Source organism: Silene latifolia, chromosome Y, assembly GCF_048544455.1.
Source record: "Silene latifolia isolate original U9 population chromosome Y, ASM4854445v1, whole genome shotgun sequence".
In the NCBI taxonomy this organism is placed as follows: Eukaryota; Viridiplantae; Streptophyta; class Magnoliopsida; order Caryophyllales; family Caryophyllaceae; genus Silene; species Silene latifolia.
The window spans coordinates 169,329,704-169,343,750 of NC_133538.1; the positions used below are offsets into that span (position 1 = coordinate 169,329,704).

At 39.8% G+C, this 14,047-nt stretch overlaps 1 protein-coding gene across 1 annotated transcript; it reads right to left on the reverse strand.

The window, feature by feature from the left end:
- Positions 1–598: 598 nt before the first annotated feature.
- Positions 599–2,812, reverse strand: LOC141629394 (uncharacterized). Its single transcript, XM_074442406.1, has 3 exons — positions 2,750–2,812; positions 2,499–2,620; positions 599–1,451 (listed from the first exon to the last, which is right to left on the reverse strand). Exons 1-3 carry the CDS (start codon positions 2,810–2,812, stop codon positions 599–601), a joined length of 1,038 nt encoding a protein of 345 aa, XP_074298507.1.
- Positions 2,813–14,047: the final 11,235 nt, after the last annotated feature.

The window sequence follows — 14,047 nt, forward strand, 5'->3', positions numbered from 1 at the left end:
ATCCCCCACTTCATGAAAGGCCATGGTGAGATAACTTGTTGCAGAGGCTCTGCTGGCTGGTGGCTAACATGGGTGTGCCTCTGGCAAGCGTCGCATCTTTTTGCGAATTCCATGGCATCTTTGCGCATTGTGGGCCAAAAGTATCCCTGCCTCAGTGCCTTGTTGGACAGGCTCCTGCCCCCTGCATGGTTTCCACATTCTCCATTGTGGAGAGCATGCGAAACGACTGAGACTCTTCCCGATCCAGGCATCCGAGGTAGGGTCCAATGAGGGATTTCTGAAAAGAACATTATCGATTAGTAGGAATCTGGATGCTCTCATTTTAAAGCCCCTTACCTCCTTTTTATGTCTTTGGTAGGACGTCATTCTCAACCGGGTCTAGGTAGGGTTTCCTCCGATCTGAGTATTTTCTTCATCTGCTGGTGCAAAGACACTTTTTCTCGCTTCTGCTGAGATTTTAGCGTTGCGGCTCCGGACGTGGACAATTGGTATCGTGGAGATAGTTCCCGTGTTGAAGGTTGCTCCCGGGTGGCTAGTGCGTGCCTTCGCATTCTGCTCCCCGGGGATTTGCTTGATGTTGAATGTGACAAACCGACTTTCACTCCTTTGCTATATCTAGATATGCCATCATCCTGGGGTCCCTGGCTTCATAGCAGTCATTAACATGGTTAACTATAAGCTTAGAATCACTGTAAACCTGAAGGTGTCTGATTTTCAGATCCAGAGCCAACTTCAGACCCAGGATTAGTGCCTCATATTCTGCTTTGTTGTTTGTGGCATTGAATTCACATCGTACTCCCTGGACTATGAGGTCTCCCTGGGGTGATTTGAGGACCAACCCTACTCCTGCTCCTTTGGCGTTTGAGGCTCCGTCCACATGTAACTCCCATACTTGTTCTCCTTTGTCTTCTTCCAGATTCAGGATGTCTTGTTCGACCTGGGTCTGGAGCGCTGGGGAGAAGTCAGACACAAAGTCTGCCAGAGCCTGAGACTTTATGGCCGTACGGGGTTCAAACTTCAAATCGTACCCGCTCAAATGCACGGACCATTTAGCCATACGTCCTGACAATTCTGGTTTTCTCATGATAGTTTTAAGAGGATAATTAGTTATCACAGAAATAGTATGAGACTCGAAGTAGGGACGCAGTTTATAGGATGCAGTAACTAGTGCAAGGACAAGTTTTTCTAGTGATGTGTACCTAGTCTCTGCCGGAAGCAGAGACTTACTGATGTAGTATACCGGATGCTGTGTTCCCTCCTGCTCTCGTACTAGCACTGCACTGACTGCCGTTATCGTGATGATGATACGAGGAAAAGTGGTTCTCCCGGCTCTGGTTTCGACGGGAGAGGTGGGGTCTTGAGATAACGCTTGACTCTGAAATGCTTTCTCGTGGTCATCCGTCCACTCGAATCTTTGGCTTTTTCCGAGTATATCATAGAATAGCCTGCATCTGTCCAAGATCGGATATGAATCATTTTTAAGGCTGCCACTCTTCCAGTCGGTATTTGTACGTCTTTTGGTTTCTGCGGTGATTCCGGTTTGCAAAATTGCTCTTATTTGCTCGGTCTTGGCCTCTATCCTCTCTCGGGTCACCATGTACCCTAGGAACTTTCCACTGGATACTCCGAAGGTGCACTTCGTAGGATTCACTTCATTTGGTATTTCGTGAGGGTATTGAAAGTTTACGCAGTCTTGGTGGTCTTTGTGAAGCTTTGCTTTGATTTGACGACCATATCGTCTATATATACTTCCATAGTTTGGCCTATTTGTTCTTTAAACATCATGTTCACCACCTCGATAGGTAGATCCAAAGCATTTTTCGGTCCAAAAGGCATGACGTTATAACAATAGATACCTCTTTCGGATCCGAACGCTGTCTTTTCCTGGTCACCGGGGGTGCATTTTTATCTCGGTTATACCCACCCGAGGCATCCAGGAATGTCGATCTCGTGGCCCGCAGTAGCATCTACCATGGCGTCTATGTGTGGTAGAGGGAATGGATCCTTTGGGCAAGCTTTGTTCAAATCCGTGAAATCGACGCAGACCCTCCACTTGCCATTTTTCTTTGGGACCACTACCACATTAGACAACCACTCTGGGTACTTTACTTCACGAATCTTTCCTGCAGCAAGCAGGTTATCTACTTCTTGATTTATGACCTGGTTTCTTTCAGAAGCAAATTTTCTTCTTTTCTGCTGCACAGGTTTATAGCTTGGATCCACACTTAGCTTGTGAGTTATCACACTTGGGTCTATCCCTATCATATCATCATGTGACCAAGCAAAGCAATCTATGTTAGTCCTCAACAACCGAACGAGTTCTTCACGAATCTTACCTCTACACTCGGATCCAATGAGAACAGTTCGTTACGGATGCGACGCAAATGAGTCCAGGATGACTTTGTCTAGTTCTGCTTCTTTGAGGCTCAATGTACTCGTCTGGATGCGCTCTGCTCAAATTGCTATGCGGGCAAACCCGTGTTGTCGGCTTGAGCCACCTTGTAGCAATCCTTAGCTTCTTCCCCGGTCCCCACGTATTTCTTGCACCCCCCAAGGTGTTGGAAACTTCAGGCATTGGTGGTACGTTGAGGGAATTGCTTTCATCTCGTGGATCCAGGGCCTGCCAAGGATTACATTGTAAGTAGAGGGCCCATCAATAACCAAATACCTTACCTGTTTGTTTACACCTCCGACGTAGGTCGGGATGATGATTTCTCCTAGGGAGTGCTTTGCTTCACAATAAACCAACCAAGGGAATTGCCTTCTTTGCTAGATCTTTCTCGGTGAATCCCATTCCTTTGAGTGTTTCCATCATGATCAAGTTGACGGAGCTTCCGGTATCCACCAGGATCTTTTTCACCTTGCAATTTCCTATGGGAAGCGTGATGATTAGAGCGTCGTGGTCTTTGTTCGAGTAGATCCTGCGTCTGCTTCGTCGAAGGTGACCGACGGCAGATTCTCGTGGTTAACCCTGCAGGAGCTCTGCGTCTGTCTCCCTTAGCCCTGGTTGCGTGTGCCTCTTAGGCTGCTGAGTAGGTCAGCCCACACAGCTCCGATCCACCTGTAATGACATTCACAGTTCTAGAGCAATGAGGAGGAGGGGAGGGCAGAACCTGGTCCGCTGAATTTACTCTTGTTGTGTTTCTGGGTAGGAGATGATCCAGGTTTCCTTGGTCATAGTGGAATTTGACTTCCTTTCTGAGGGAGTGGCATTCATCGGTGTTGTGAGTGTTCCTGCCGTGGAACTCACACTTTTTGCCTGTGTCTCTGCTGCTGGGGTTTTCTTCTGGAAGTTTTGGCCATCTGACTCTGCGTCCCAGCTCTTTCAAGGCTTTGAATAGTCCTACAAGGTTGGTAGTGAAACCATACTCACTTACTTTCGGAGGCAGATCTGATTCGGACTTTCCTTCTGAATTTCCAGAAACTTTATTCACGCTCCTGCTGTAGGGTTTGGATCTTTCGCTCTTCTTCTCTACTGGAGCCTTTCTGGATACTGGGTCTGAATCATAAGTGCCTCTTACAGGCGCAGAGTCTTCTTCCAGCCTCATGACAGCAATCGCCTTCGATTGCACCTCCTCAAAGGTAGTGCATGGATGCATGGTTAGTTCCTTGTATAATCGTGAATCCCGGTGCACCCTCGGCGAAGGCTTGTATAGCGGTTGCTATATCACACCTCGGAATTGACACCTTCTCTTTGTTGAACCGGTTCAAGTAATCACTGGTAGATTCCTCAAACCCTTGCACTAGCCGGTAGAGGTCGCCGATGCCTTCTCTGTCTTTCTTCTTTGGCGAATGCGATTGAAGGCATTGACTAGGTCGGCGAAGCCGGATATGCTCTTGTTCGGTAAGCCGACAAACCACCGTGTGGTCAACTGCTCGATAGTGTTGATCCGAAACCTTTGCACATGCAAGCTTCCTTTAGAGATCCGATTGCGGTTATCGCATCATTTTCGCTTGTAGTGGTTGATATGGTCAAGTGGATCTGTGGTCCCGTCATAGAGTGTCATAGCTGGCGGCACACATCCTTTAGGAACACCGATTAGAGCTATATCATCCACGAAAGGTGAGTCTGCGTAGCTATCTTTGGTCGCTTTCTCCGGTGGACGGACTCGCCCGGTATCCTATACATTAGCTCCCTCGGCTCCTGGTATTCTTTGCTCCAAATAATTACTCCGCTCTGCGAAGAGGGTTAGAAACAGTGAAGGAACCAGCGGTGTACCTCCTAGCCGTGCTGCTCGGAAAGTTGGCCCGATCTTTGGGTGACTAGTTCTTTGTGTTGCATGACGACTATGGATCCAGTACCCATCCTGGTGTCCGCTTGTAATCCCCGATCCAGCTCCGCTGGTGAATTGGTTGCAAGATGGAATTGTCAGATTGGAGACAGTCCAGATCGCCATCCGGTGTCTGCGGTGTGGGGTACACGAAAAGGGTGGAAGGTCGATCCGAGAAGGGGTGCTAAATAAAGCGTTACATTGTTGTCTGCTGCAGATCGGGTGGATTATCAAATGACGACATCCCAATCCTCTTGGCTCTATTGGTTCGCTGGTGCTACCCCTGCAAGATCCACTGTAACTAGTTCGACGGGATTGGTCGACCCGATCCTCCACCGCCGGTTCTCGGCCGGAGCCTCGGTGCGATCTTTGGTTTGGGTGGATTGTCGTCACGATTTGAGCCATCATATTCTGTTGTCTTTCCTCGGATCCTCAACAGCCCGACGCAGAATGTCCATCCCACTGAATCATCACCGCATCGGATCGAGTCTTGGGGACCCTCTCGCCGGAGAACTTCGCGCTGAGCTTTCTGGGTCGGGCTTTTGATATCTTGCTTCGCCTCCTCTGCTGGGGCTGCTTTCCTCGGGTTTGGATCGACCGGATGCACTGTTGCCTTCGAATCTGCGGTGGTTTTTGAGGCTGAGGCATGGCTCTGGTCGACATGCTGGCAGGGATCATTTGGCTGGATGCCGGGGATGCACTGATCGGTCCTCTGATGCGAAGTAATTCTGCAGGAAAGATAGGGTGAAATACTCGTCAGCTGGAAGGATTCTGGCTGGTTCCAGACATTGTAATGGCTGGTTCGGTTTTGCGAGGCTTGGCTATAGAAAATGATCACTATGCCCCACGGTGGGCGCCAAACTGTTTTGGTAATAATTTACCGATTACGAATTAATTATGTGAGTGATAGTGATTAATCTAATACCGGTTATGTTTTAAATGCGATGATAGGATAACGGAATGCAGACGAATGAAAAAGAACGACACGGAGGATTTTTGGGGACGCGGAAAACCCGATGTGGGAACAACCGCATCCCACCAAATTTGTACTATGATCGAGAATAATATGCTCAAGTAAGGAAATACAAGAATGATTTTAGCTAATGAATTATTGTCAATAGTTGATGAGAATTTTGAAGGAGTCGTGTTGATATTGCTCGAGTTCCACTGAATGCCCCCTGAACGTTGTCCTCTTCTTGCTTTATATAGTCTTCAAGAATAGAGTTGAAGTTGGTAGACTTCCTCCTGCCTCTGCTCCTATATTCATGGACGGTTACCAAGAAAATAGGTAGTGGTTATTAGAAAAGGTCAAAGCCCAACTCTTTCTTCTTTTTCGTACGTGTGTTTGTACTTAGCCCAATTTGTGTTTGTTATTGTTTGATCCTGTGGTCCACAATGTGCCACCTCAGCTATCCTTCTCTCCCCCTTTCTACCAACCATTGCGTTCCACGTGTCCACCCTTTTACTGCCTTTCCCTGTCAGTACAATGCCACGTCAGGAGTGATAAATAGTATTTTTTATCCCTAACAAGTGTAATGTTATAAAGAGTAGGGGATGGGTAAAATAGGAATAGAAATTACGACTTAATCTAAGGATTCGAAATGAATGGGTGAGATTTATTTTAATTGAGGTTCAGTGTTAATTGGTACTGATTTTTAATCGAACCAAGGATTATGGTAGCAGTTTTTAAACTTTTTTGAGCTTGGTAGCTGTTCTCAAAGAGTGGATTACCTGTGGTAACAATTATCAAAAAACCCTATACTCTACTACATGTGTGTTATCTCAAATTATAATCGGTTGCTCAAACTTAAGTGAAGGTGGAATAAATTTGGTTCAGATTGGAATTTAAGCTCGAACTTGTCTCGAAGTTTTTGGCTTAGATTTAACTCCGAGAGACTAACAAATTAACGCTCAAGTTTGGTAACTGGATTGAAATTTAGGTGTCGTTCATCTAATAAAGGGTTTTATAATTTTGGTATAAAACGCGAGTGTCCTTCTTAAACTTAAAATGAGTTAAGTATAGTAAATAAGACAAAAGAAACATGCCAAAAGACTAAAAAAAATGTATCTGATACCCGTTTTTCTTTTCAAACGGATATGACCGTCTTAGAAAAGAGTTAATCGGGTTTAAGATTAATTTTATTTTAAGAATTCAAGGGTAAAATCAGTGTGTTTTGGCTAGGGTTGTAAAGGAGCTAAGCCTGCTCGACAAGCCCTCGGAATCGCCTCGGTCAAAGCTCGACTCGAGATCGGTCAAACTGAGTTCGAGTTCAAACAAAGATGAGCCCAAACCGAGCCGAGCTCGAGCACACTAAGGCTCGGCTCGGAAGCTCGTTTTAGCTCGTTATTTCTTGAATTACTTAGTTTTTATTAGTAATATAAACTTAAATTACATTAGTTTTATGATAATTTAATTAAAATATTAATTTAGAAAATAAAATAATATAAGAAATGTTACTTTAAGCTAATAAACGAAATAAAATACTAGCTTTAATTGAATTTTTTAACGTAAAAATTATGTTATAATAAAATAATGCTCGGAAAAATGGTACTCGAACAAAATTCGAGCTCGGGTTCGGGCTCATAAAATATCATATGAACCAATCCCGAGTTTTGATTTCAAGAGCTCGGATTTGGGTTCGAACTCGACTTTTACAAATTGAGTCGAGCTCGATTATAGGTAAGCTCGAGCTCGGCTCGTCTCAGTTACACCCGCGTGAGTGAGTATAGTACCACCACCAAAAGTATGGGAAATGTTGATACTGATGAATTTTGAGATGATATATTTTTAGAGGACACGTGGCTGCTTTAGAAGGACACGTCTTACGATATTTTAGCTTAACTTGTAGATCCAAAACAATTAATGGAAGATATGTACCCTGTATAGCATTATGCCAAATCTGGCCATCAATAACGAGCGTATCACAATGGTTTAATGCATATAATAACGACATTTAGATTACCGTTTTCCAAATATTGGCGAAAACCTAGATCGCGCTAATAAGAATAACGGTTTCCCTCGAAAACCGTTGTTATTATAACGGGACAACGACTGTTTAACAAACTGTTATAAAAAACGTTTAACGGTTTCCAAAAACTCATTATATAATCACTCTTATCAACGGTTGTTAGACAACCATTACCAGTTTAAGGAAACGGCATTTTGAAAATCGTTAATAAATTAACACCAGCAACGGTTTGTGGTACCCGTTGTTATGTTATAGCTACGGGTTTCTTGTAATCGTTATCATTTTCTCACTACAAAATAAACACGGGAAACTAACGGAAATAATCCGTTAATAACGCGCTTTTCCCGTCAGAAACACGGGTTCCTGACGGTTTTTCCGTCAGGAATCGACGTCACTAAGATTCGTCACGAAAAACGGGTTCCTGACGGTTTTTCCATCAGGATTTCCCATTTTTGACGGCTTCCTGACGGTTATTCCGTCAAAGCCCTGTCTAGGATGGGCGAGAAAGTCAACATAATGTTGACCTTTCTGACGGAAAAACCGTCACGAAATAGAAATTCTTGACGAAAAATCCGTCAGGAAAATCAACACTTTGTTGACTTTCTGACGAAATATCCGTCAATAGTTATGAAAATTCTGACGGTTTTTCCGTCAGAAAAGTCAACAGAATGTTGACTTTCCTGACGGATTTTCCGTCAGGAAAATTAAAGGCAGTGGCTAGAAACAACAGCTTGCTGCCCAGCCACAATGCCGAATTTGCATTGTTTTACACCAAACGAATACAACCAAACCTGCGAAAAACCATATACAACCGTCGACCGCCAAGCGGGAATCCATTTTCATGTCGACCGCAGGAGCGAGAATCAAGAGTAGCAACGAAATTATCGATAGAAAACCGAACACGATTGGAAGAACGAAGTTGTTACGTAGAAAATTTGGTCAAATTTGTACAACGTCTCATAAAACAATGTGTTTTATATACCAACTAAAATATTAAGCCACAATCATAAGTTTCTAACCTAAGAAAAAGTCTTAACGTACTAACATAAGATAAAGACTAACATAATAACATAGACGACGATACTAATAATTACCTAGAGGCTCAACTTGATCACGACCTCCAAAACCATGCCCGTCATCCGCATAGTCGTCTCTACGAAAAGGGCGGGGGAAACCTGAGTACGAGGGAGGGGGTTGAGATTGTTGCATCTGAGCCAAAGCTTTTTGCATGGCTGCCATCTGCTCAGCTTGGAGACGGACTATTTCTTGAGTGATGCGCATTTGTTCCTCAAGAGTTACTCGTGCGGCACGCTCATTGTTCATTTGGGTGGCAATTTGAGAAACCATGCTAGGAGCGTAAGAGAACGATCGACGAGCACCTTTGTTACATGGAGTCTCAAACCACACTTCGGTTTCTACATCTCCGTTCCCGAATATCCTGCCATGATTGTCAAAGCCATCGATAGCGTTATAGTACGAACGGTACTCATCTGGAGCCTCTCCAGTGGGTGCTGGTCAACTCATCTCTTCCTTGTAAGCGGCCTGAAAGAACAACAAATAAGGAAAAAATGATATATATTTAAAAATGAGGGAAGTACAATAAATATTAACATTAAGAATGAGAGAAATACAATAAATATTAACTTACATCGGTCTTAGCAGCTCGAGGATTAACCCACTCGCCCTTCTTGTTTTTCTTGGTCTTCTCAAACAACTTGTAGGGTGTGGCCGACTCACCCTGAAAGTAGCATAAAAACATAAATTGATTATATTCGGCAATCAGTAATTCTAACCAATTTGTAAAAATAATAAATACAATACTTACCAATTCCTTGAAAGCATCGGAGCAACTCTTACGGCCTAGAGTGTGGGTGCCTAATGCTTTTCCGTCTTTAGCACCCGACTTTCTATTTGCCGTGTTTATTTTAGAAATTTTGGCAAATTCAGGATTTTTTTCTTCCCTAACCTTGAGATTCTCTCACCAAGTGTCGGGGACCCAATTAGGCTTTTTCTTTGAATATTTGAGTCCATTAAGAAGCTTGATAATCCGCCTCGTGGCCGCCTTTTGTCATTCATGCTTAGCGTCATGGTTTTCGTCGACGGACTTCACATGTTTCTATTTTAAAAATAAGTTTTAATTAGTAATAGAAAAGATGACTTTAATTACAAAAAAATAAAAATTATTAATGTAAAGTAAATAATAGGTAACTTTCAAATTACCCCAAACCAAGTCCACATCTTCATGCGCTGTGCATGGCTCGCCTCACTCCATTTGGTGAAGTACTCGTCATCAGAGATGTTATTAGTGAACGACCAAGTGACATATTTTTTTACAGACTTGTCATTTCACCTGAAATTAAAACATACATAGATATTAGAAATTCAAATAAAATTATTTGAATGATATATTTTACATAAAAGTAAAAATAAAATATTACAACACTTACCATTGATCACCTTCTTGGTTTTGTGAAAGAATGATCTGCATGTTCTCCTGTTCCGCTGTTATATTCTGAACATCCGCGTCATCTTGAATCTCTTCATTCTCCTCCTCACGACGAGATCCCCCCACTACTACTCCCTATCATCCTTCGAATGAAATTTTCCATATACTAATTATAAACAATGCAAATTTTCAGTTCAACAAAAATGGTTAGTACAAATTGTTAGTCCAAAAAAAAAATGGAGTGTCATGAACAATATAATAAGTATATAATTTAACAATGCAAATTGTTAGTCCAACAAAATGAAGTGTCATGAACACTAACAATGAACAATGCAATCAAACAAACTCCTTACAAGTGCCTCAAATTTGATTGAATGATTAAAATTCATACATAAAAATGATTTGATTAAAATTCATACATTAATATTGTAGAATTACAACAACTCCCATCACTCATCACTATCACATCACTACGAATCAAAAGAGGTTCATCATCTAAAAAAAGCATTCTGACTTCTTCCTCTTCTTCCCCATTTTCCTCTATTCTATTTTCTTCAACTTCAACTTCATTATCCTCTTCTTCTCCGACATCCCCATCATATTCCATTTCACCCATTTCCACAACCACTTCATATTCATCTTCACTTTGTGACTCTTCCACCAAAATTGGTGAAAATGAGTGATCATTGACAACCACATCCTCTTGGAAGACAATTTCATCAACATGAGCATCAACATGTGATTTTGCCTTAATTTTAAAAATCGCGGACCATTGATTAACTTTCTTAGAGCTTAGATAAGGAGCATAACAAACTTGATTGACTTGAAAAGCTGCCACAAATGGGTTATGTCCACGATTTTTTTGTTCTCATTTACATCTACAAGTCCGTATACCTTATGGATATTATGTCCTTGTTTGGAATTATCAAACCAATCACATTTAAACAATATAATATCACCCTATAAACCCTTTGCTCGGTATAATAAGCAAGCTCAATTACTTCATTTAGGGTTCCATAGTAGTCCATGTTGGAGCTTGTATCCTCCACAAATTAGTGTGATAACATTTGTAAATCTCTTACAGGTTCACAAGGGTATACTTCGTATTTAATCAGTTGATTAACAATTACCTAATAACGGTTGGCTTGCTAGAAAGTTTGACGTTATTATCATACAGATGGCGGTGATCAACTGGTCCATAAAGGTCACACCTATAGTATGTGTTTGAGAGATGTGGTTATGGAAATGTAATCACATTGATGTCTTATATGACTAAACAGTTAGTCATTGATGAGACAATTATTTAATGAAGATTAAATAATATTAGTTGAGACGAATTAACTGTCAATTCGTAAATTGAATATAATAAGTTATATTTAATTAATGTATATGATGTTAGCTTGGACGAATTAATATGTTAATTCGTAATTAAATGTAACCGGTTATATTTAATCAACAAGATGAATGTGTCATAGTGGTAATAGTAAGGGTACTCAAACCAAGAGGTTATGGAATCGATCTTCACTAGATGACAATTTATATTTAACACATTTTATACATTTTTGGAATAACCGAAAATAAGGAAATTATACTCCTTATTATTTCGGTATGTGGGCCGAAAATAAGAAGAAAAAAAACCCTATTCCTCTTCCCTCATACGCGGTTTAAGAGGTAGAAAGAGGGGTTAATTTTCTATCCTAATTTTTATCTCACTTTTGCCTCTCATCTAAAAAACACAAAAAACTGAAAACCCTAATTAATTTACAGAAATTTGGGGATCGATTCTAGCAACAAGTTAAGGGCATTTCTCATATCGTCTTGGATGCAACTAATAGGCGAATATCATTGCGATATTGTTCTTAGGCCGAATTTGCTAGGACCGAAGGTTGATTCTTCATCTCTTTACCTTTTTGTTTATGTAATTTAATTTTATGACTAGCATTCATCATGATATATTCGTTATAGTCCTTAAATTTAAAGGGATGCATACAGATAAATTCCACAAGTGGTATCAGATCCAAGGCCACGAATTTTATTTTGATGATTTTCATAAAATTGTTTGTAAACAACTTTAGGGTTTCGAAAAAAAAAAAACAACACGGTTGAAATTTTTTTTTTTTTGCCGAGATAAAATTTTTTTTAGGCCGGTTATGTTCTTGTTTTTTTGATGATTTATTTCCATTTGATTCATACATTTTATTGTTTTAATCAGTTAAGATGATAATAAAATGAATTTGTAGATACTTTGATTTAATTCGGATTAAATTAAATTGTAAATGGAATCGTCATGTTGATGACATAAAATTCGTTTTTGCTATATAGTTTTTAGCATATACGGTTAATCACGTTTCATTAATTCATATGCTAATCGTGTTCTAATAGCAACTGTAAACGATCTTTCTTCATCTTATTTTTGTTTTAGGGCAAATTTTTTTTGCCGCAAGAAAATTATTGACGGCTGTTTTTTTAGGGTTTGCCGAGAAATCAAAAGGAAAATTTTTTTTCCTGTTTTTTTTGTTGCGTTTTTTCTTGATTTGCCGAGCCAAAAATAAAAAAAAAATTCTGTTTTTTTTTGTTTTTGCTATCTTACCGAGAAAAAAAAAAAAAAAGAAGATGGGCTGTTATTTTTTTTTTCGGCCGTGAGTTGAAATATAAAAAAAAACAAAAAAAAAAATCCTGTTTTTTGTTTTGCCGAGACTCAAAAAGAAAAAAAGGTTTTTATTTTGTTTTTATGGCCTATTATGATTATACATTAAATTTGCAATGTATGATAAATAATTGTGAAGCGGTTCATAATTGATAGATACCTAATTATTTTAAAGCAGTTTAAAATATTGATGGATTGAATTCATATTACAAGTTTAATATGAATTAAGATTAAAATTAATGTGATTAATTGAGGAATTTGTCACTTAATTTAATCAATTAAATAGGTGGTTTCGATAAAATTAATCTACATAATTAAAGAATTATGTCTTGTATGTTTAATTTATTTTTAGTTGATGCATTTTATTTTTGTTGAATGAATCGTTGAATGAATTTATTTACGCATTTTTATGCAATCGGTTGTAATTTGTAATACTTAGTGTGGCCTTAGTCAAATTATGTTTTCGTAATAAAGGAAACATAATTTTAATGTAATTTGAGATCTCGAATCTCCTTTATTTTTCTTTAGTTTTTGGGTTTTGAAATTAGAATGTAATAAATAGGTTTATCATGTAAACTTATTTATTGTAATTTTCGAAGAAGACTAAAGATGGAGATTGGAGCTCACTCCCGCTACATGGATCAAGATGGAACACCGAGACAAGCTTCTCGGGTCCAAGGATGGATTCCAAACTTGTATTTAATGTTCATTTTGATAGGATAGGCCACACTAGGACTTTATTATTGCTTTTACGTTTTTCATTCCTATTGCTTTTCATTCACATGATAGTTTATGCATCATTTTCCGTCTAAAACCAAACCACCTACTACTAAAATGCATGAAAATTGACACATATAGGTTGTATGTTAGTTTTCATAGACATACATATGTCACATGTTTTTTAAGCCATCACCTTAGTTTATTCATTCTCGCATGCTAGATATTAGTTCACTTAAAATGAATTAAAATAAAGTTGATGGGATCTTCCTCTAAAACGGAAATTGAGACTAGTCTTTATAAGGGCAAACAACTATGAATCCCTTCTTTGTCGGTAGGCATAATATGACCCCTTCTACGTTGGGTAAGTAGTTTGTGTTGACTTAGTTTATCTCATCATTATAGTCCGAAGAGTTTCTCGTGATTATGATGGACTAAAGATAGAATTTACAGAAATTTATCGACCAAGAATTCTAAACGGTAGAATTAGCTAAAAGGTTAGCTTATCAATTTACAGATAATTGAGTCTTGGGATCATTTATATAATTCTTGAGGAAGGTTAATTGTATAAATGTTTTGAGTCTTCGCGTTATGACAGTAGTTCATTAGACTTAAAAATATAAACGATGCACATGCTTATTATTTTTATTCTTCTTCTCGCAGTGTAGAACACATTTATTTTGATACTACTGTTACAACAAAATGTCTGGAAATAACGCAATCCAAATGCCTAGTGCTACACTTGGTCGCGAGTCCTGGCTGAAAATATTCATGGACCAAATGAATCAGTTCACACGTCTGAAAAACGACGGGTCCAACTTTGCGGACTGGGAGGCGACACTACGGAATGCTGCCATTGCTGACGGTAAGCTCAAGTACTTAACTGAGCCAATACCGGTAAACCCAGGCCCCAATGCGGGAGTTAACGAGTCACTTGCTTATAGTGATTTCGTTATGGAAGCGGGTGCGATAAAGAACGTACTCATCTTTGCAATGG